This window comes from Penicillium coprophilum (genome assembly GCF_028826855.1).
Source record: "Penicillium coprophilum strain IBT 35676 chromosome Unknown utg000004l_segment0_segment0, whole genome shotgun sequence".
In the NCBI taxonomy this organism is placed as follows: domain Eukaryota; kingdom Fungi; phylum Ascomycota; class Eurotiomycetes; order Eurotiales; family Aspergillaceae; genus Penicillium; species Penicillium coprophilum.
In genome coordinates, this window is record NW_026622723.1 from 1,294,749 (window position 1) to 1,318,113 (window position 23,365).

Sequence of the window (23,365 nt, forward strand, 5' to 3'; positions counted from 1 at the left end):
TACATGTGGAGATGAAGCTTGACAGGCTTGCATGTAGCTTCCAGATCACACGGGCTGAGAGAAGGAAAAAAAAACAAAAATAAACAAAAAGGTAAAGGAATAGGAATGGGTCTGAGCCTCGTGCGCCGATCTAGGTTCCCCCCCGGACTGATGGCCCATTCGAGAGAACACAGACATATATCGTCGAATTGGGTCGCTGCGCACCGTTTTCACCTTTGGTATTTCGTCCCGTTTCCCCGAGATTTGAAACGTAATTTTGACTTGAACGGGCTCTATGCGGTTTCTGGTGCACCATCCGTAACTAGCGGGTCTGGATTGTGTTAGGTGCTTTGTTAGTGGTGCATCCGTGCTTTGTGTCTGAAAAAAGGGGCAACTGGTGGACGCGCTATGTGGGGGGGGTAATATGGGCGAGGAAAAAAAAACGAAATACAATGAATACAATATAGATTACACCATCAAATAATCAACTCGGACTCTGTACGGAGTACTCCGTACTCCGTAGAAACATGCACATATCGAATATTGATTTCACTCGGGATTGATTGGTACGTAAATCCGGACATATCAGCCTAAAAAGTCGACAACCTTATGTACAGTACTTTTTTTTTTCTCTGACAGTCTGGACGGAGTAGGATCAGGTTCATGGTCCGTTACGTGGGTAACAATTGGTATGTCAGAAAAGAGAGGCAAAGTCCCTTCCACAATGGGACCGAGGTGACGCAGTCTCGGCTGAGTACTCGGTACCGGAGTTGACCACCGAACAAGCGGATCTTACCAAGTATCTTCTACTTTCAGCTCCCCATTGCAATTACCGTACATGTACGGAGTAGTTTAATTTTATGTACTCCGTACAGCGAAAGTGGACTCTCGAAGATCATGGAAATCTTAAGCCCTAAGCTCCCCCAAATTTTACGAGCTGCCCATGGGACCAAGACCCATAGATGCCGAAACCCCGGGCCCCCGGGGCTACAGTAAGCTTATATAATATACATAGTTCCAAGGTTGTAGGTATTTAGTACGGAGTAGTCCGTACACGTGCGATAAAAGCCCTTGACGTGGCCAAACTTCATAGAATTATGCACTGAAGTTGAGGATCGAAGATGAATCTCGTCCAATCAGATCATCGCCCGGATCCTTTCGGTCTCTCCACTTTCCCCATGTCCCTTCCTTTCATCCTTGCCTGTCAAAATTACCTCCAGTGAACGGTAACTAATCCCCATTGCTCCGTGCCGTCCCTGCATGGCTAATTTGACATTGTTCTAGATGGACTCGTGAAACAATTCAATCAAAACAAAATCAATTTGGAGCTTCAAGGGTCTTCATTTTTTTGGTATAATTATGGGCATTCCCGTTTGTTATCTTTTTTTCCCTTTTTCTCTCCACTTCATATTATTTATTGACTTCTCCATAGTGGGAACGGGTCCTGGCGGCTGCACATCATCATTTTTTATATGTAATATAACCGAAAAGCAAATACGTAAGTTTGGTTCCACACTTTTTTTCTCGCCGAATTTCCAAAGCCGCCTTTGTGGCCTCGGGGGCTCACGAGTATAATACTTTCCTTCCCCTTCCTCTGCAGAGCCGTGTTGATTCGCATCCTTTCCTATACCTACAACTGTGTTGTACGGCTTTATATACTTCTTTGTTCTCTGTTTGACACTTTTTTTTTTTTAACGACTATCAGATACGAAATCTTGCATCATGTCTGCAACTGCAGCAACCAACCAGCAAGAGCTGGAGAAGGACGTGGGCCCCTCTCACTCTCCCCAGAATGCTCTGGGGAACGGCGGCGTGCCAATGCAACCCCAGATGTCCGCCGAAGAGCACCAGGTAGCACGCGCCGCCGCGCGCTTCGGCTACGGACCTCTCGCCCACGTCAACCAGAATGAGGCATCCCTACCTCCTTTCGGTGGTGAATTCCAGCCCGGTCTGTACAAGTCCGTCGAGGGCCGCAAGTTCGCCAATCCGGCTCCCCTCGGCCTGTGTGCTTTCGCCCTCACCACTTTCGTCCTGAGCGCCATCAACATGGGTACCCTGGATATCGGCAGCCCCAATATTGTTGTCGGCCTCGCTTTTGGCTACGGTGGTCTCGTCCAGCTGCTTTCCGGCATGTGGTATGTAACTGTAACTTCCGAGCCCTTGGGGTTTCACAGCCATGTTCCGCGGCTAATACGCGCTTTCTTTTCTCTAGGGAAATGGCTGTTGGTAACACTTTTGGTGCTACTGCTCTCTCCTCCTACGGTGGTTTCTGGATCGCGTTCGCTATGGTTTTGACCCCTGGTGGGTTCGAGATCGAGGCTGCGCTCGGCGGAGGAGGCCCGAAATTCTATGACTCCATGGGTCTTTTCCTGATGGTAAGTTCTTCCTGCCTCTCCACAACATTGCGAGATCACTTCCCGCTGACCATGTGATAACAGGGTTGGTTCATCTTCACCACCATCATGCTGTTCTGCACCCTCAAGTCTACCGTCGCTTTCTTCCTGCTGTTCTTCACACTGGACCTGACCTTCCTCCTCCTTGGTATCTGCTACCTGCACCGCGGTGATGATGGCAAGCCCAACGTCCCCATCCAGAAAGCCGGTGGATTCTTTGGTTTCCTGGCCGCTTTCTCTGCTTGGTACAATGCCCTCGCTGGTATTGCCGACACTAGCAACAGCTTCTTCATCATTCCCGTCGCCCACTTCCCTTGGTCCCCCACTGGTCGTGTTCGCCGTGGCAAGACTGAACGTGAGCTTGCATAAGCAATTTGTTCTCTCCTTTTTCTTATTAGAAAAGAGACCGGGATGCGGAGTATCCGCTTGGTGCTTGTAATGTTTTCGATACCCAGTGTTGTATGTATAGGCTTCAGATAGACGGGGTTCCTGTTCGCCGCTCTGTGCTCATCGACACGTTTGCTCGTCGTCGATTGTGTTCGATTGTGTTGTGGTTTGGAAGTCCATCTGTTCGCCTGTGACTGCTTTTTGCATGGATGATCATGCTCAGCGCAGTTGCAAATATCTGCGAGTCGTCACCCTGTTTGCAGGTTGTAATTTTTCGGTGAGCACTCGGGTGATTCCTTGAGCTCTGGTTTTTCCTTGTTGTATTTAGTCTCTTTACCTGCGAGTTTCTGGTGTAACTCGGATAATTAATTCATCCAACATTCTTCACAGTATGTCCTTCCAACCTTCTTTTGCTTCATCTTGTAGACTGTCGAACTCTGGGGCTCAGGTCAAATTCTCGCCATGTGCTTGCTGTCATTCAGGGTGTGTTGCAGGAGTGTTGCCCCCCTGAGATATTGCAAGTCCAACTCAGTCTTGTGTAACCATGCGAGTCAATCAAGTTGCGAGCTGGGAAAAGTCATTCGAGTCAGGCGCAATGCATCCATCACATAGTAAGCAAAATCTCTGTCCAGATGCACTGTCAACGCCTGTCATCATCTAAGCATATCCATGTCTATGCAGTCAAGGCTTTGAATCTTGGGACGCCTGAAGGCCGACAAGACATGGATAGCCTGGTATGTGATTTAGGAAGAGAGATCCAGTGAAGAGAAAAGCAAAAACAAAGTGCGAATGAATATTAGCAAAAATGGTGTGACTCTTAGGAAGGGAGAAGGGGGATATGGCAGTATGTATATATCCCGAAATGCGCCTTTTTCTCAGAACAGCAGGGTCTATTATACCTAGACCATTGGCTACGTAGCCCTCCGAGTCCGGGACCAAAGCCACCCGAGAGTGGAGTTGGATGTCTGATCTCATTCCGGTCTTTTCTCGGTCTGCAGGTTGGACATACAACAGAGATACGATGAAAAGGCAAGGATTTGATTCTCAAACACAATGTTGTACATGTTGATGACACTTTCGAATATAATTTCCTCTCAATTAGAACGTGTATCTCCAATCCAACGATGAGAAAAACGAAGAGGGCTGAGATGAGGTCGAAAAATCAAACCAGGCAACCGAATAAGCCAAGCAAGCTAGGAAGCACCTGCAGCTTCTATCCAAAATCGCCACGCATCGCCGAGTGAACGCCGTCCATTTTTCGGTGGAAACTCGGTGCGCGCTCGGCGGGGGCTTTTGCGACGTATCAGCGTTGCATGCAGGGATGAACGGAGAATGTTCGGATATCGGGATGCCGTGCTTATCTCTATGAAATGATAATCGCCCACTGCCGAGAATGGACGAAGTATGCATCGGGTTTGGTCGGAATAATTGTGTGCTTGAGGGGTTCTTGTCAGGGGGCTTGGTATCTTGGCTGTTTGAGGTCGAGATGGCGTTATACTTTTTGTCTAAGTGACTGAGTACCTAGGTAGTAATACGGAGTGATAAGTGTATTTGGCTTCAAGTAACCAATTAGGTAGATAGGATGTACCTAGGTAACTATTTCGGAGAGTAGTCATCAATCATTGGAAATAACACTATGTGTACATTGTATCTTCACTAGGCTAGACAGCAAGATGGCTAGTCCGAACCCTGAGAATATACCGAGAGGAAAAGACTGTATATAACCAGCTTTCACCAAAATGGACCAATTACGGCAGAGCCAAGTAGCCAAGTTCATACTGCCGGGGGTTCTACCTGCAAATGACCCTCATCCCATATCTGACGAAGCATAGGCAGGTGAATGCGATCGACATAGAAAAAGCCGAGCAAGATAGCACGGGCCTCCTGCCACGACCGGATCCCCTGCAGCCGCGCAGCATTGGCCAGTTCAGATACAAAGAAGGCCCGCTCTGACGGCAGGGTGAGACTGCAAGCTGCACCCATGAAAAGCTGCCAGAGGAGCAGGTCGCGACAGAGCGCGAATAACCCCGAGGGGATGGTCGCCTCAAGGGCAATGCGCAGAGCCTGGATCGGCTTAGGCAGTAACTGGCCGATCATTGGATAGAAATTCCAGATGGCGCTGTTGTGGAACAGCAGTAAAGCGAGACGGGTGCAGCCCTCGATGGAGTTGTCGCCCTTTACTTGACCTGTTGCTGTATATCGGTCTGTGTGCAGTTGATATTCTACGTGCAGCACTTCCGTGTTGAAGTAGTCCTCGGTCTCCTCGTTGAACTCTTTGTACCCAGTGTTGCCTTTGATCCATTCAGCATACCAGGATAGCTCGAGGAGATCATATACGATTTGTGGCATGGCTTCGCCGAAAATGCCGGGGATTTTGAGTAGAGGGAAGAGGCGGGTGGAGAGTAATGCTACGTCGTCATTGGGTGGGATGAGAGAGAATCGCGCTGGGCGGGTGTAGCGGATAAAGGGGAATATAGGTCTGGCGTGGGCCATACAAGCAACTCGGATATCAGTCCTAATCGCGAAGTTAGCAAGCTTTGTCTCTAATTGTGCACAGAAGGGGTATACTGACCATGAGATTTGGAACCGGACGTCTGAAGGAACGTCGTCAAAGTTCTTTCGCAGTGCGATCATCTGTCGTAAACCTGCCAGATGGATTTTGAGATAATCGGGGTTTCCCGACGCAATCTACAATCGTGTATTAGCTCTAGGAATCACAATCCTGATTCGTAGGATGTACTCACTTCGATTGTCAGTAACGTAGAAACCGCAGCAATCAAAACATCACTGGAAGCCTTGACCGGGTCTGAGAGGCCCTCGTTAACCAATCGAATAGTCTCACCACGATGGTGGAACGTGTCGATCACCAACTGGCTCCGCTTTTGATTTGGATCTCGAATGGGTAGCTCGCCTGCACGCATAGCATCATTGGAACTAGCCATACAAATCGTTGCGTGCAGAATGGCTGGATCCCGCTGAATCAGGGACGCCCAATGCGCCTGCAGTTTAGGCTTGTATCGCGTTTGTAATGGGTGTGCTTCTTGTGTTAGATCCCAGAGGACTATACCTGTGTCAGTATACAAACTTTCTACCATATCATGATCGGGCTTGACACTCACAGACTCGCAGGTGTCGCATCATTCTATCTGTGAGCTGTGTATGTCCAGTATGGAAAGGATCATTAGCTCCTTGTCCCACGTAAGACCATGCAGACGGGCTAGCAGGGTAGGCCACCGTCCCACGAGAGTCACCGTCGTCCCATATTGCCGCCTGTGTGGCAGGGTATCCAACAGTTGTTGAAGCAACAAGCCCCTCGACCTGTTCTAACTCTTGTTCGTCTGCGACTTGACTACCGGACAAGCTGGCGGACGAGCTAATAGACGGACGGACAGGCTCAGCAGTTATGAGTGCCCCAGCATTCGTCGGTGGCTGATAAGGTGCGTGTTTCCATTTGCTCTTATTGTACTGTTCCGTGCTCTCCATCCGCTTCTTGCGATTATGCTCGGACATCACATGGGACCGAATTCGCTTTAGGGTCTCGTCCGTCGTGCCTGCCGCTGCAGTTTGTTGATCACTGTTGACCCAAAATAACGTTGATTTGCCTGTAGATACATTGCCGTTTTTACGGGGTTTGCGTACCCTCGTTGTTTTGCGACTAGGAGGGGCAGGAGCTAGAGGTGTCTGTGAGGTCACGGGTACAATAGGATCGAAAGTAGTATAGGGAGAGGTCGGATCCCACGTAGGCCGAGACAGCACGGGCAAGGTCTGCTCGTAAGGCAAGTTGGGGTTCATCGAGTTTATATGGTAGGAGGTTTAGAAAAAGGACAAACTGCCTTTCGGGACCGGCGGGGTAGAAATATTTGGGGCTTCTTCACATGGCTCCGCTTGGAGAGCTCTAGTGGAACTGGTGAGGATTTAAGGGGCTTGTCAAGGATAAGAAGTGTCAAGAGGATTTGTGGAGTTTCACTCTTTTTTTATTGATCGATTTTTTCCATTTGGTCAATCTTCCCCCTTTCTAAAACGGTCTGACTCAACAATTCCCTCCACTTGACCTTGAATAAAAAAAAAAATTCATATACAGGTATACTCCGTACATATAGGGGATTATTCACCGAGAGTTCTATTCTATCATGTGTTGGAACAAAAAGACATGTGTGTATTAGACATCTGGACTTGGTGTATGATCATCGCAAAAAAACCTGAAACACTCCACAATGTACGGAGTCCTCCGTACGGAGTATCCAGAGATAGCTCGATATAATAAATGATCGACATTTTGGCCCCTATAAGATCGTTGAATATTTCCCAACAGCCCTAGACGTCAAGTCAAGATTTTCCACCCCTGTCAGCACTAGCCTTAAATGTGTTAAAGACATATAGCCCCGAGACTGGCGCAACTGAAGATTCCCAGCTATCGCATGCCGAGAGTTTGTAAGTTCTTGACCTTCATTCTTTATTGGACAATTGCCTTCGATATTGAATTCGAAGTTGCCATGGTAATGACCGACATGATTTGAGATACAATATACGACCTACGATGTAAGCAAGGTTCTATCAGAGACCTATACACGGAAACAACTACTCGATGGGGAGGGGTTGGGGAACAAGTGAGATAGAAATGAGATAGTTAAGGGAAGATAATCTAACGGCCGTCGGTTTCATTCCGAGGCCATGCAAATAGTGTTGGACTTTAGGTCATGCCGGGGCGCGGGAAGATCGGCACCGTGTCCAGCTGTTCTAATCCACCTAGTGTACCACTCTGCCCACTGTTTTGCCAACCCTGTCCGGTCTGCTGATTGATAAACTGACTCTGTCGGAAAGGGTTGGTGCTGCCAGTTGGATTAGGCCGCAAGGGAGTGGCCGCTGGGGGGTGAAGAGCTTGCTGCGGAGCAGGAGAGGCCCGTGCAAAAGGGTTGGTTCCCGTCCGCTGTGGCTGGATCGGCTGCGCTTGAGGCTGAGGAAGCTGCTGCACTTGTGGGGATTGCGCAGGCTGGAATTGATCATTTGGAGGATTATATTGCGGGGTTGCAGTGGAAAGTCGTCTCGCGAATGGGTTCGTATTCTGTCGCGATAGCGGGGCGGCGGGTGGCTGAGCGCCGGTGGAAGAGTTGAGCATCATTGACTGGCGGAACGGATTGGTGTGCTGGGGCTGCAATGGCTGCAAAGCCTGAGGTGCTTGTTGTTGCTGCTGCTGCTGTTGTTGTTGAGGGAATGAGGCGATGCCTTGTTGAGGAATAGGAGCCAGTTGCGACTGGAAACCATACTGTTGCGGCTGTGGAGAGTACCCTCCAAATCCAGCGCCAGTTGGCATAGCCTGAAGCGGCTGCGGTTGTTGTGGTTGTTGTTGCTGCTGATGCTGCCCAAATGGATTGTTTGGGCCCTGTGCCTGATAGGGCGCTCCATATTGGGTCGGCTGGCCATATCCAGTTGCCAAAGGCTGCTGCTGAATCGTCTGAGGTTGTTGTTGGAAGTCAGTCTGCTGGGGATAGAATGGCTGCTGGGATTGCTGCTGGAACCCTGTTTGTTGGTACTGCATTGTGTTCTGTTGCCCCATTGGCTGCTGATTCTGTTCAATTGAATCAAAGAAGTCGATTAGATCCACAGGGGGTGGCTTCGATTGTTCAGGCTGCTTGGGTGGGTTTGACGCCGGGTTTGACATGGGTGGGGTGTGCATTGGCTTTGATGCATCTGACGTCGCACTGGCTTCCATGCTCGGTGGAGCGCGAACACCCTTCTTGGCCAAGTACTCCCGTCGGCGAAGATCAAAATCAGGATCGTTCAGATCATCCTCAAGAAGGCGCGCCAAGTCTGTGGATGCATGCTTGAGCTTTGGGATTTCCAGGCGTGTGGCAGACTGGAAATGTCTTGCCACTCCCAAGAACTGAACCACTTCTTCCGTTTGTTTTGTGAACGTCTTGTAGATTGCCAGAGCACGTACACTATCCGGCCGTGACATCTCAAAGTAGTGTTCTATTGGGGTATAAAGTTAGACTAATGCCGATCTGTGGAGTGGCTGCTGACTTACCCAAAACATTGATTGTGCCCTCATTCATGACTGAATATAAAGTCAATAGATCAAGTGTGAGCAGACGGAATGCGGTCAAACTGATCTCGTTTTCAGGCTCATCCGTCAATAGCTATACGACGTTAGTCACAAATAACAAGACAAGAAACTTTGAATTCACCCACATCACACCGCAGTAACGCACGAATTTGCTTCTGTACAATTTCAGTCTCCCTCAATAGACCTTTGTCCACGCCTATTCTCTTCAGCCGTCCCGGTCCGCTTCGTACATGATCCGTCTTGCAGGCTTCGAACGCCTTGGCGCGTGTGATAAGGTATTCGGCGTACCGTCGGATGTTATGACCCTGCGATTGGGCTGCAAAAACAATTAGTAAATTGCGCTCATGACCACATAGGGAAAGTATCGGTCTAACCTTCAGAGAAATTGCTGGGCGCAATTTTCTTTGGATTATCGGACAAGTATCCCAACGCCGCGTCCAGCTGACCCTCTCGGATCATGAGATGCAGGACGATGAGCGCCTTGAAGACAATGGTCCATGCCGAGTCTCGGAGTCGTATCTGGAGGGTTCGGAATACCTCTGCGACTCCTGCCTCGCCGGTGTGAGTTGCCACAAGAATATTCTCTATGTATTTGGATTTAGGGGCCGCGAGCTGTGCATGCCAGATAGTTAATAATTGTCATATTTAGAGAGAAATTCACGTAGCATTTTAGACTGACCTTGAGCTTTGTAGCCCCTTTTACTGACTTCTCAAATCCTCCAGGCATGGTTCAAAAAGTCGCGAATCGGTGCCCAGCTTCTCGATGGCTCAGGAGAATGTAGACCTGTCAAAAGACAGCGGGGAAGGACTGGAGAGCCTGCTCCAAGAATCAATGCCCTTGTAGTGTCTGGGAAATTCTTCAATCATCCGTATCGCTCATGACGTGGCTCATTGAGCCATGCTGTAAGCCTGAGGAAAGTGGGCAGTTTCTAGGGGAGGGCTTCAAAGTCCGATCGGAATTGTCGGGATGGGGATTGGCAAAAAATGCAAATCACAGAGTTAAAATGAGCTCAGAAGCAAACGGAGGGGGTAAGGATAGTAAGAGGCGATAGTCTCAAGAGGGTAAAGGGAGTCTGGGGCGGAGTGTTCCTAAAGGCAACCCAAATTGGGACTAGCGTATGTTGGCAGTTCCGCGTGTGCACGGAGTAGTATACATATGTAGGACTATATACTATCGAACTTGGATGTATTGGATTGTATATGAAAGACAATGAGATATATAGACTAGAATTAGATGAAAATATCTCAAATATATCGGTTATTGGCAATGGGAGCTAAATCTTTGTAATCTTATTTCTATCCATCTAGGTATAGCAGCAAGACTTGCCTGTTTTCATGGAATCATAATATTTGAACTTTGAAGAATGAGGCCTTACCTACGTGTTAAGTATCTAGAATACCTTTCCCAATAAAATACAATGTAGATATTCAGTGGCCAGAAGTAAGCTGGGAAGTAGTCATACATAGGGAACCTGCATTGCATTTGCAAGAGAAACACTACAAAGTAACATGCTTTTAATTTTCCAAGGTACTTAATTATGAAAAGGGAAATATAAAGACATTATTCTCATTCTTCAGGTCAACTAGGCAAATGGAAGACTAAGGACAAAGTGTAGATAGATGCAAGTGTATATATATACTCGTTAGGTGATTATGCTAAAACCAAGTCAGCTTTAAGTTACAAGAAAGGTCTACACAATTTTAATTTTCAGAGATATGATAAATATCGGTAGCTTATATACTTATGTATTCATCACCCTTTAGCCGAAAAGCGAGCATCTGGTACTGCATCATCCGCCAGAGGCAGGCAAAAGCGTACCTGGTATAGTGAAATCTTCACCTTCCAAGTTACCTCAATACAAGAGAGAGCTTTGGGAAAGAGGCAATATGATCAGACCTATTGCCATGCTAAAGATAGTAAATCAGCTTCGCTATTTTCTAGCTCCTTGGAAGAAAAGAATACTCGCATACAATGAGACCGAATATATTCCCACACTATTCGAGGGATGAGTTACAGATCTCTCCCCTTTCTCTTCTAAGCCCGAGCCTCAGAAATGATATAACTTTTTTCTTGTTTGCCTCAAATCTCTCTCACTTTTCTTCTTTCGACTCTTTTGACTCTCATCCTTCTTCAATCACCCCCAGCCCTCACCTTCTACATGACCAAGTCCCCGGCCATCAGAACCAGCTTTCATTTCTCCAATATTTGACCTCTTATAGCTTCCTACCCTGAGACCCTGTCTCTCTGCTCTCCTCATTTTGTTGAAAATGGAAAGCCGTCCTCCCCAAAAGCTGAAGCTTCGATGGGACATCCCAATGCGCCAAGCTCTTTGTTGTATTTACCGATTCTTCCGATGTGGCAAGAAAGCGAAAGAGGAGATCTTCTTCTCAATGTTTCGAGACAATCTGAAAAAACGTGGGATTAATCGATCTATTCCAGAAAGGACACTCCACGCCCAGTGGATCTGGATGAGAAACACTGGTGACCTTGTTTGGTCTCATGTCCATCGAGATACAGAGTTCAATATGAACAGAGAATGGAAGAGCATAATCCAGCAGATCAAGTCTACGGCAATCGATTTACGCCTTCCCCTTCTTGACAAGATAGAAGACGACATTGACACAACTCAATGGCGGACGCGAGTGACAGTGGTCGTGGGACCAAGAACTGAGTACCCCCACGAGACACCCTATCACATGCCATCTCCATTGCGCCAGCAAAGAGAAGAGGAGACGAGTCATCCTTTTGCCGGAAGTGATGACCAAAGCAGTGGCAGTATCACGATGACTGTCGGCCACAGCCGAGAACGGACCGACTCTCTGGAGGATATCGACTTCGTGGAAAACGACGTGTCGGTGGTCACAAGCCATGGGAAGGCTTGTCTGTGGTGTAGCCATGGTGTGACAATTGACGAGGTGGATGGTATTGATGACCAGAGCAGAATGAGCAATAACCCCAAGGAAAACAACAACCCCGACCAAAGCCAACAGCCTCAGTACCAGCACGCAGGGCACCAAGATTGGGACCAGCAGCATCACCACCAAGGCCACCACCATGACCACGACATGGCCATGCAGGGCGTTCCCCGAGATAAGTTGCCACCATTACTGTTTCGCTGGTCAAACTGTGACTCCCAAGGGGTCAACTCGAGAACACACTTCCTGGCCGGAATTTTCTGCGATTCTGAATGGTTCAATCCAGAAGATATTCCCCAGAGCCGATTTGAAAGCCTCTTTGAGAGCCATGTCACTAAGCAGGAGGTCAAGACACCATTTATCTCCACCTCCCAGTCTCCACTGTCGCCTCTACACCGCGCAATTGCTGGCCAAAAGGGCGCGATATTGACCGTTATCGACACGTCAAAGCTGGAGACCAAAGTATTCAACGCTTATCCACTGGCAGTTCGTATGAAGACTTTAGTGATAAACGGGTGGAAGGGGTTTGGGGAATTTCTCATATGGGGTAGTATCCCAACGGAGGCAATTGCTTACACCGTGGAGATTGCTAGTCTCCAACAAATCACACAGTCCCACCGCGACATCAATCGTCTGATACAGCTTCCACTGATCCACAGCGTCCCACGCTGTAATGCTATGCTGCGTGAGATGCTGGCACTGAGAAGAAAGTTGCCTTTTCCATCTGGTCGAACGCTTGCAAAACTACTGACTCTACTCCAAGTCCCAGTGATCCACTGGGAGAACCTAGCATATGAGTTTGCCAAGGCATGGGGTTGGAGACATAAGAAAGAGATCGCTCTTTTACTCAATGGAATTCGAAGCCCTCCCCCTATCTTCCCGAGGAGTTGTCGGATTCTGAAAGCGAGGCTCCATGGCCCACACCCCAAAAGACCCCCCAAAAGATGCATTTCTCGTCTAATAGGGACTCCGATATAGACTACGAGCCGCCTGAGACTGATGAAGACTCAGAAAGTACCTCTGAGTCAGAAGGCATGACCAAGTCTCGATCCATGTCGATGTGTGATGATCCAGAGACTGACGACGAGGGAAAGTTCTCGACGCATGAGACGTTGTCGAGTGGGATTTTCCCCGAGGATTATGGCGTTGAAGACCCCCCAAAGCAGACACAAGGTCAAGAGGTGATTGATCTCACCTCTGATAACGAAGAGACTAGTTCACAGTGTGCATTGCAGCGGGACTGGCCATCGGATGACGATCCATACATGTATCCTGACACACCTACGAAGACCCGTCCGCCGCAATCTTCTCATGAGAACAGAGCTACCCACCATCTTCTACTCAATGGCCAGACGGATATGGACTTCTTTGAAAAGTTCCGACACTGGCCTTAGTGCGGGAATTGGGAATGATATGTGAAAAGTCATGGACAGATATCCCGTGCTTGGTGTGGAAGAGAACGTTGAACAACGTTATTCCTCGCAGCCGTGTGAAGACCAGAATTCCCAATTCAGATGCCAGTATGCCTTTGCAATATTATTTGAATGAAGACTTCCTGGCAAATGTCAGGACTGTAAGCATTTCATCTACACCTCTAGACACCTACATAGTACATGCATCCTCGAATGAAGTGAATAAAGCGGGCTATTTAACATTCTATCTATCTACGTAGACAAGTATGTTTTATGCAAACCAACTAAATATAAAGTACCAGTAAACACTCGACTTGATATAAAACCACGCCTACTGACAGCGCAACCAAACCCTTGGATATGTGATTTAGCACTACCAGGACACATACTGGGGCCCTACTGTATCAATGTAAGACTTAGGAAGAGCAGGAGATAAACTCGAGATGCGCATTGAGAGGCTGCTCTGTGCAGATTGCCATTCCTGGTCAAATCTTGCCTTGTACCATAGTTGTTGTACAATTTCCATCGCAGGAGAGCCGAACAAATCATTTTGATTTTTGCGTGGATACACATTCATCAGCGAGGTATCTGGGACATGGAAACTCATAAACTATCCCGACCCCCATCCAAGAACTTCCCGTATATCCAGTCCATACCGCTTCCTTCGCCTTCAAAACACCCGGTTGATTAACCTAGAACTTGGAGAAAGACTTGACAGCGCGGGAGGTCTTGGCGTGAACCTTCAACACGTTGAAGCGGACCTGTAGTAAAATTTCCAGTCAGTTATCAAGTTAATAGCAAGAAAATATGGAATGTCAAATTCGGTGTGATAGTAGATCGATAGTGCGTGCATTTGCAGACAACCATGCGAACATTGACAAGGATCAAAAATGAACGTACAGTCTTGGAGAGAGGACGGCACTGGCCGACGGTAACCATGTCACCCTCCTCAACACGGAAAGCGGGGGAGACGTGGGCAGACAGGTTCTTGTGGCGACGCTCGTAACGGTTGTACTTGGGGACGTAGTGCAGGTATTCGCGGCGGATGACGAGGGTACGGTGCATCTTGGTGGAGACTGTGGTTAATTCGTTAGTGAATCTGCTTGTCATGTAGAGAGTGTTCTGATTCAACTCACCGACTTTGCCGACGAGGACACGGCCGCGGATGGAGACCTGGGAAGTGAAGGGGCACTTCTTGTCTGTAAAGGTTCAAAAATAAGTAATCTGATCTGACATAGTTGGTGAATGCGGATATTTCTTCGGCATGAGTGGTCTTTCCGAGGTTAAAAAGTTCGAGTATTGAATGCGAATTTTGGCGAGAGGAAAACGACGGAGATCCCAGGCCCTTCAGCTGCTCCATGCGATCCTCCATTCGCTGTTTGTACCCGTGAAAAGACCACCCACCCATATATTCCGCCACCATATTTCGAATAAAATCTCAACGAAGGTCGTGCATACCGATGTAGGTTCCCTCAATGGCGGTCTTGGGGGTACGGAAACCGAGACCGACCTCCTTGTACCAGCGGCGGCCCTGGGCAGTCTTCTTGGATGAAGCCTTGGCCTTGGTGTTAAGGAAGATGTGAGGCTGCTTCTGGAAAGCGCGCTCCGACTGGACGGTCAACTCGGTGGCCATTTTTGCGGTGTTGTTCGACGAGGAAGCGGTGTCGAAGAAATGTCGGGTTGGCGGCTGTCGAAGATGAGGAAGATTGGTTGTCCGTCAGAATCTTTGGTAATTCGTAGTGTGCGACACTAGTCCCGATCGGGACTAGGCTAATTGGGGTTAGGGCTCTGCGCTTTTGTTTACATCACGTGATTGCGGAGGCAACGCGCTTTGGGTAGGTGCGATAGGAGCAGATTACAGGTCTGAGCCCTGTTTGATTTAGATATCTCAACGTTCGGAACTGAGAAACATGCAATCTTGAATGGATCTGTAAATGCGCCGATTCAATCGCCGACAATGTCCACTCGACCAGACTCAGCGGCTTTGCGACCGCCACGAACTCGTCGGTCCATCGCTCATGTCCCGCGGTCTAGGATGACGTCTGGTTTGGACAAGGAGAATGCGACAACTGATATTGATACAACTCAGCCATTTTCTAATAATGCAAAGCCCGCCATGAGAAACAAGAAGTCTCGGAGCAAGAGTTTGGGGCCTGGTGGACTTGATGCGCTCCAGAATTCTAACGGCAATCGTCGCCAGGTAGCTACCAATCGAATACCACGTGCGCATATGCAAACAATTCTGACTCAAATATCTATAGTCTACAGCCTCTTTCCCATTAAAGTCCATTCTCAAACCTACGGTTCCTGTTTCTCCAGTGCGAACCATCCCTACATTCGAAGAAACGCGCCGACGCACACCCGCTCGTAGTGAACAACCGACTCATGACGGCACGATGGATGTACAGAGCCAGATGAATCAAGCCAAAGAGGGTCTCCTGATCGACTTCAAAGCAACACCAGGACCTCCCATGTCAAATCATGACAATGACGACACGGCGAATCCGTTTGACACATTCAATGCGACTTCTGCCATTCGTGAGGAGATGGCCGCCACCAAGGAGCGAGATGAACAGGAGCGCAAAGATCGAGAACGACAGAATATTCTAGAGAAACGAGCGGCGCGGAGGAAATCAATGGGTTCGTGTGTTCAACTTGACCATGGAAACGAATATTGACACATACATACAGCAAATCGCCGAGTATCCTTTGCCCCCGAGGCAACCCTACACACCTGGAACGTGGTGGAGATTCCGGACGACTCGACCTCTTCCTCTGCTGCGAACTCAACGAGACGCGCATCTGCTGCTACAAACTCCCAGAACCAACCCGCCCCTCCCTCGCCCACCAAAGATGTCCCATCTTCACCAGCGGAGTCCGAATTCGGATTCTCCCCTGTCCGCACACAGGACCTGGACCAGATAAGAAGTCGCTCATCATCAACCGGTGGCGATGATGGCCTCCCGGATTTATCTTCAAGTCCTTTTAGCGGAAGCTCGGTAGGAAGCGAAGACACCGGTGCCCAAAGCATGGCTGGAGAAGACGAGGACGATGGCGATTCTTCTGGGTCCGACGATGGATTCGATGCTGAGAGCACTGCAATGAGCATGGATGACATGACCGCGCGCTCAGGCGTCAGTGTTCAATCAGATGTAACTTCTAGCTCAAGCTCTAGTGCTAGACTCAACGAAGCACTGCGCCAGGCCGCAAAGGAAGCAGGAACTGAGATCGATGAGGACGGAGAGATGTCAATGGAAATTGCGGATCAAGAAATAACTGGTGCCTTCCAACCCTGGATCAAAAAGGGCCAAAGACAAAGCTTTGACTGGGGAGATATCAGCGCACGACATGATGAGGAGAACATCGACCCATCCAATAATGCCACTACGCAAGGGTTGCCAGAATCAGATGATATTGACGAGGACGAAGACCTCAGCATGGACGTGACGAATGCCGTAGGACGCATTCTTGGCAAGTCTCCCGGCCGTCGCCAGAGCACAGCTCGTCGCCAGTCCATGGCAGAAGAATCTAATTACGGAGATCAAACCATGGAGATGACCACTGTCGTCGGTGGCATCGCGCATAATGATTCGCCATCAAAGTTCTCTGAAATTGGCAATGAGGACGAAGGAATGACAATGGAATTCACTTCGGCTGTTGGCAAAATCTTGGGTAACCAACAACCTATTTATGCCTCAAACGCTGACCACATGAACTCCGGCCAAGACAATGAGTCTGACGATGGTATGGACATGGAGATAACTGGTGCTATTGGTGGTATCTTACAGTCAGGGATCGAAGCCAATGACAAAGTGCACGCGAAAATGATGATGGAGCTTGAAACAGACTCGGGTCAGCTTGCTAGCTCGCCTTTCCAAGACAATGTTCGGCAGTCTCCCAACAAGTCCCCTGCTAAATCACCCTTGGCCTATCAAATTGCTGCTGTTGCATCCGAAACTGGGAGCCCCAGTCTAGCAGCCGTGCGGGCTAGGTCTTCCCGGCGTAGCTCCAACCTAGGATCGTTGGAAATGCCTAGGTCAGCCCGTCGGCAACGATCACCCAACACCAAGCCATTGACTCCGCCCAAACAGTCCACACCTAAAGCGAAACCTACCACCCCAAGCAAGACACCCCCATCTAGCAATGTTACTTTCAGGAGTGCTTCGCCGAAGAAGCTCTTCCAGCCTGAACTCCAGCAATCAACAGATAAGCGGAAGTCTCTACGCCAAAGCCTGTTCGAACATAACATAGCAACCGGAGAGTCGACCCCGCTCTTCAAATTACAACCACGCGAGAGACGCCGCTCTTCTGGTTTAGGGATCGACAAAGAAGGTCTTGGATCTCCTCGAGTGGCCGCCTTACTTGATACGCGCCAGTCGCTTGGAGATAGTACGCCCCAGTTCGTTCCACAAGAACGGCCCCAATCTGGTGTATGTTTTGAGGATCCCCTGCAAATGCAGGCCGAGGAAGAACGTGATCGCGAACAAGAGGAACTTCGAGAAGATGGTAATATCGCGGGATCGCAGTCAGATCGGGGTGTAACCTCAAACTTGAAGGACATGATCTCAAATCTGAGCCCTAAGAAGAGTAGGATTGGCAGTCGCAAGAGTCTTCATGTTGGGGCTGCTCGTGGAGTTCTAGGAAAACGCCCAGTCGAGCTGGATCTTGATGAAGATGAATTCGAGAATTCACCCAAGCGACTGCGCGGCCACAATGTCAGCCCTGTCAAAGGTGTGAAGTTGCCGGCACCGATGTTCAAAGAGGGCAATGTCGGGCGGTCGATGCTTTCGCCCGTCCGTAGAGCTGCTAGCTCATCGCCTCCTAGGGGTAGCACCACGCCTTCCCAGCAACCGTCGAGGGCTTCTCATCCCTCGACAACTCCTCTCAAGCATGGGATTGATGCTCTCCATATTGCTTCTGATTCTCAGCAACCAGAAGAAGAAAAAGAAGTAGAAGACGAGAACCCCCCCGTCGAAGAACCATCCGTGGAAATTGAGCCTATTCAGTTGCAGGACTTCCTGAAAATGACCAATATTCATTTCATGGAACTAACTACAACAAAGAGACGACACACGACTGCCCCTGGCAGTGCCGCCAAGAAACTGACACGACCATCTGGTGAGAACATGCCTAAACCGGGGTCCATAACATTTGATGATTGCGTGGCAGCTGGCTTTTGTACAGTGCCAATGCTTGAACTCTACCAGCATGTAAGATTTACCATATCCGCATACCTTAATTGCTGCTCACACTGTCTCTAGTCATGTCGGGAGTTGAAATCTTATATTTCCGAAGGTCGGCAAGTGATTCGCTCTATAGAGGCAGAAACATATGCCGAGAATCCAGCTCTCTTCAAGGAGTATGCCACCGCGCCGCCAGATATCCGAGTGATCATGGATAATCAATTCCGAAACGTTAAGACTCATGCCCGCCTGTTGAGTAAGGCTACATGGTACGAATGGCGGATGAAGTTGCTGGAGGGTCTGAAAGAAGGGCTCATTCGTCACGTGGATGAAATGAAAGCAGACGACGATTTGCTATCTGAGCGAGAAGAGTTGCTCAACAGAAGCGTGCCGCTACTCGTGGAGAAGCACGCCTCTCTCGCGGAGGAGGCAACTGACCTACAAAAGTTGATGCATGAGATGGAAAATTGTGATCAGGATGAGCTACGTAGCACGCGCGGCAAGCTATCTGAGGTGGACTCCGAAATTGCAGCCAAAAGACAGGAACTTGAGCAGTTGCAGAAAGAAGTTCATGAGAAGACGACTTTCATCGAGGCGGGTGCCGAAATGCGGGATGAATTTCTGGCTCAAATCCAGGAGGCAGAGCGTGTGAAGGAAGAGTGCCGTGGGTGGAGTGCCCGAGAGATCAATGAATTGAAGGGTGAGATATTTGTTCCTCCCTTATGGAGTCTTTCGTGGGTGTGATACTGACCAGAAAAAATAGCCTCTGTCCACCGGATTCAGCAAGAAACCGGCTGGTCGATTGTTTCAGCCTCGACTCCTTCGGATGCCGCGAAGGGGCCTTTATTGAAGATGGGTTACCGGGACCAACTCGAACTAGATTTCTTTCCTGGAGCTTTTGCCTCCAAAAACGGCGGTAGAAGCGATGGGAAGAACTACCCGATGGAACTGGCTTCCCGAAAGAATGCCAACATCTCTCCAATTGCATCTTTAGTCCTCCACTCGCTACAGCACCACCTGACTACCATCCAGCAATCCACTGTCGCACCTAAGCAGCTCTTGCACTTCATCTCTAGTGCATGGGACCGCACAGTCGGGCTAGAGAACGAAGCGCGCATGCTGGAATTCTGTGGTGTTACCCGCCTCACCCTATCTAAGCCTGACAACGGCTCTCTTTCTCTACGCACACGCTGCACGCTTCTTGGCAATGGAACCGCCTCTACACCTGGCCACAAGGGTGCTGATTCAAAGGACACCATTGCCAAGAGAATTGACGTTGACTTCACTGTCTGTACCCGTATTCATAAAACCAGGGCAGAGAATACTGTCGGTTTCTTAGACTTTGATATTGACGTCTTGGCGACGAAGGTCTATGGTTTCGGTACAGGCAACAAGTCCGGTCTTTCAGATAAGGAGCTGCAAGGCATCCTTGGCAAATGCCTTGATCGGGGAAAGGAAGAAGATCTTCAGCTAGGGAATGGCAAGTGGTGCAAGGCAGTGCGCACGCTCACGGGATCTGTGTTCTAGTTTTCGAATATTTATTCTTTTATGATTTGTCTATTGGACGGGGATGGGTTAGGTCTGGGATTTGGGAAGAGAGGCGCAGGGGGAATCTTTTGCATGCCTTTGGGTTCAATGGCGCAGGGCAATGGGATATCTCAAGTTTGGGATCTGGCTGGGCGTTCTTTCTATACCTAGTTTTTATTTTGACATTCACTGACTGACTTGTTTCTATTATACACCAGTATGTGGTTACATTAACACTCGTAAGTCCAGTCTAAAACATATACAAAGAAGAGAGCAGAGACGGCGTAATTTCGGAAACCATGGGTAAAGACAACGCTAACAAGATCAATAAAACCCGAAAAAGAGACCCCCATCATTTTATCCCTAAAATAACCCTAAAAACCCATTAGGCCAGACCGGATCTGCCCCCTGATTCGGATCTTCTTGACCCTGCGGCGCATAGCCATACCCCAGAGCCTGAGGATCGAACCCACCAGCTTGAGCGGTATGACTGTCAATACCAGGCGCACCATGGATATACGAATCAGCCGATAGGTTCGGGATGGAGGGATATGCATCGGCAGGCTGAGTGCCCGCTGGAGCTGGGGGCGGTAAACTGTATTCCGTTGGAAAGAGTCCGGCGAAGATATTTCCACCGTGGCCCCAGTCGCCACTCATTGGGTTCTGGAAGAAATCGGGGATTGAGTTTGCGGTGCTGCTGAAGGAGTCTGGGGAGTTGATCGAAGTGATGGGGTTGGGAGTCAGGACTGACGGTCCTGGGGCCTGGGCCTGGGCCTGAGCCGTAGTTGTAGAATAGTCTTTGGATAATTGCCAGGATGGGATTTGTGGTGTGTTGAAGGTGTTGTCGCTTGTATTGTGGAGATATGTGCCATCTAGGTTTGTGTTTGGAGGTGGGTATGTGCCGGGTAGGTTGGCGAGATATGGGGACTCAATTTGGATATTGTCGCCTGGGCCTGGCACTGGGCTCATGGGAACGACGTAGCCCAATGAATTGACTGGAGGGAGGCCTTCTAGGGTATCGGGGATACTGAAGTCCGTTCTGTTGGGGTTGGCGGTGCTTGACGTTGGATATCCCGGAGCTGTGGCGGGGGTCATTGTTGTGCGGAGGTTTGTGGGTCGGCGGTGCTGCCTTTGGTGGTGTGCTGGCTGTGCTGGTTGTGCCCGAGAGGTGCGCCTCTTTGCTCCCGGTGGTTTATATTCTTGGTCTTCATCGTCTGGGGCGCGGGGTCTTTTCTCATCTTTTTCGATGGCGACCCTGGCAATGCGTTCGAGGGTTGCGCTCATGCGGGTCATGAAACCGGCGTAATTATTTGGACCATCGCCAGGGACAAGAGTTGCAAAGAATTGCGAGGCCATGTTGAGGGATTGAAGGTCGGCTCGGGCTTTTGAATGTCGAGTATTCCGCAGGATACCTGAGAACAATGTTGATGCCGCCAGGAAGACATAGTATAGTAATGACCTGAGGTTTAAGTGTGAGAATTGGTACCCATATAGATCAAGAGAAGACCATTGCACTCACCAAGTCCATGCGATATCTCCCCATGGCATGTTATTGACGACCTTCAATGTATCTCGCGCAGCCTGTGAACTAATGGCTGATGATTTTGAGGCATGTGCTTTGCTGATCGCCACGACCTTTTCTGATTCCTTGCTGGCTGTTATCATGTAGTTAAGAAAGATAGGTACCCGGTGAATCATGATCAGGGCATTCTGATAGACGAAATGGAGACCAATGGAGGCAAAGTCAAACAGAAAGTCGCGTTCAGTATGTTTCATATCCGGTTCAGTGAGACTTGGATTTTCCCCTTTCCATTCTTCAAGCTCTGCGTCCAGTTCTTTAACCGTCCTATATATTTCAACGGGAGGTTTCGTTAACGCCGTAGCAGAGTATAATCGACTGTAAATGTGGCTCTTGATGAGCGCCATCCGGCAGAGCTGGCGGAAGAATGGAATGTTGCTTGCAGTTTCACCATGCTTATCGCTCTCCAGTTCTTCCGGAAGAGGGACATCGAAATCATCTTGGTGTTGTGATGGGGCGTTCCCAAGTCTTAGGCATGTACTGGACCATTGCTTTAGTATGAGAGATCGATATTTGGATGGACCTTTCTCACCTTTGATCAATGACAAATGCAACCCAAAAGACTCGCCGTCTCTCCTCTTGTTCGGCCGGACTGAGTTCTGGCCTTGCGATATCTCGATGAAGTCCCATTCGGTGACCAGATCGCATAGCCGCAGTGATAAGAGGTAAAGCTGATTGAGTTCCAGAATTCCCCCGAAGGAAGAACGACTTGCCAAACTGTTAGATGTTTATATAAGGGCCAAAGGCGTAGGAGACGTACCATGCTAAGCAAAGCTTGTATACTCAGTAGGTCGGTGCGTTTCAAGGCTAATTCGGTGAAGACAGACATGGCGTTTTTGAAGTATAACTGGGACTTCTCTTTGTCCTTCTCTGACTTGGAGCCATTTGAGAATCGATATTCGTATGCCAGGCAGATGACCATGTTGATATTGGCCCAACGAGCAGCGTCATCACATGTTTGCTGCGTATATTGCCATTCGACCATTTTCATAAAGGACGACTCAAGATAGATAGGAAACAGACGGTTGGCCGTCCGGAAGAAATCTTTCATAAGAGAGAACACCTCCGACCTTGAGGGCAAAGGCTTGAACACATGCGAGGCAAAAAGATCTTGGAATACATCTGGACGCCATTGATTCCAGGGGTTTTCATGGATGGACTCAGGAGATACAATTCGCAAGAAACTGATATCGCCTGTTTTGCTCTTGATCCATTCTATACCTGTTCGTGAAAGAATTGATAATGAGCAGGATTTTCCTGTCCGCCGAATTAGCCTCGGCGGTTCTATATCACATTGGCTGTTCCCCTTTATCTTACCGAAATACCGAGAATCATCTCTTTCGTCCGCCCGGAAGATGGGCGTACCCTCGATGTCCCCAAAACTTGAGCGAAGACATACCCCAAAATTTGACTTTGGACTGGAAAGAGATGAGATGTCCGGACTAGCTGGTCCATCATCATCTTCATCGGAGAACTCATCATGGCTCATGTCGCCCTCTTGCAAAATGCCTGCCGTTCTCAACAGCGACTCAACCCTGACGAGCCGGTCTTTCAAAGACTTGATGTACTCGTCGCTACTGTGATATTATTAGTTACGACGAAAGAAAAGTAAATCGGGAGTGATCAAAAGTTGATTGAAATGACAATGGATATCGCGGTACCTTTGCTGATCATCCCGCTTCTCATGCTGGACCGGAAACACACATTGTGTATTACGGCGGATGCATTGCACACAAGCTAAATTAGACCCCTCAATCTCACACTTGATCTTTTTTCGATGGCACCTCTCGCAAGCCTAGATAGGCGTGTAATCCCCGTTAGCAATGCTGGATCCCCCTAAACCGGAGGCCACCGGGATGGCGGACTCCCGAACGACGAGTTAAACCCACCCTCAAGTGTTGAGCTCTCCATGGGGCAGTGTCCAT

General features: G+C 49.0%; 7 protein-coding genes across 7 annotated transcripts; 3 read left to right on the forward strand and 4 right to left on the reverse strand.

Annotated features, from left to right (window-relative positions):
• Positions 1-1,701: 1,701 nt before the first annotated feature.
• On the forward strand, positions 1,702-2,741 carry N7500_004910 (acetate uptake transporter family protein; the record flags this gene model as incomplete). Its single annotated transcript, XM_056676055.1, has 3 exons — positions 1,702-2,114; positions 2,192-2,354; positions 2,418-2,741. The coding sequence occupies 3 exons, from the start codon at positions 1,702-1,704 to the stop codon at positions 2,739-2,741; spliced, it is 900 nt and encodes a 299-aa protein (XP_056531055.1).
• A 1,791-nt stretch (positions 2,742-4,532) lies between these two features.
• N7500_004911 (uncharacterized protein) lies at positions 4,533-6,551 on the reverse strand (the record flags this gene model as incomplete). The annotated part of the gene is made up of 3 exons (XM_056676056.1): positions 4,533-5,447; positions 5,504-5,820; positions 5,879-6,551. 3 exons carry the CDS (start codon positions 6,549-6,551, stop codon positions 4,533-4,535), a joined length of 1,905 nt encoding a protein of 634 aa, XP_056531056.1.
• An 898-nt stretch (positions 6,552-7,449) lies between these two features.
• N7500_004912 (ENTH domain protein) lies at positions 7,450-9,550 on the reverse strand (the record flags this gene model as incomplete). Its single annotated transcript, XM_056676057.1, has 5 exons — positions 7,450-8,729; positions 8,785-8,896; positions 8,949-9,139; positions 9,198-9,435; positions 9,503-9,550. 5 exons carry the CDS (start codon positions 9,548-9,550, stop codon positions 7,450-7,452), a joined length of 1,869 nt encoding a protein of 622 aa, XP_056531057.1.
• Positions 9,551-11,091: 1,541 nt separating this feature from the next.
• On the forward strand, positions 11,092-13,133 carry N7500_004913 (uncharacterized protein; the record flags this gene model as incomplete). The annotated part of the gene is made up of 2 exons (XM_056676058.1): positions 11,092-12,546; positions 12,603-13,133. 2 exons carry the CDS (start codon positions 11,092-11,094, stop codon positions 13,131-13,133), a joined length of 1,986 nt encoding a protein of 661 aa, XP_056531058.1.
• A 710-nt stretch (positions 13,134-13,843) lies between these two features.
• Positions 13,844-14,784, reverse strand: N7500_004914 (40S ribosomal protein uS17; the record flags this gene model as incomplete). The annotated part of the gene is made up of 4 exons (XM_056676059.1): positions 13,844-13,912; positions 14,052-14,227; positions 14,288-14,350; positions 14,610-14,784. The coding sequence occupies 4 exons, from the start codon at positions 14,782-14,784 to the stop codon at positions 13,844-13,846; spliced, it is 483 nt and encodes a 160-aa protein (XP_056531059.1).
• A 324-nt stretch (positions 14,785-15,108) lies between these two features.
• N7500_004915 (kinetochore-microtubule binding complex subunit SPC105) lies at positions 15,109-19,861 on the forward strand (the record flags this gene model as incomplete). Its single annotated transcript, XM_056676060.1, has 5 exons — positions 15,109-15,351; positions 15,413-15,791; positions 15,843-18,361; positions 18,413-19,034; positions 19,098-19,861. 5 exons carry the CDS (start codon positions 15,109-15,111, stop codon positions 19,859-19,861), a joined length of 4,527 nt encoding a protein of 1,508 aa, XP_056531060.1.
• Positions 19,862-20,224: 363 nt separating this feature from the next.
• N7500_004916 (transcription factor domain-containing protein) lies at positions 20,225-23,365 on the reverse strand (the record flags this gene model as incomplete). Its single annotated transcript, XM_056676061.1, has 7 exons — positions 20,225-21,320; positions 21,381-21,920; positions 21,973-22,157; positions 22,201-22,697; positions 22,758-23,017; positions 23,102-23,235; positions 23,330-23,365. The coding sequence occupies 7 exons, from the start codon at positions 23,363-23,365 to the stop codon at positions 20,225-20,227; spliced, it is 2,748 nt and encodes a 915-aa protein (XP_056531061.1).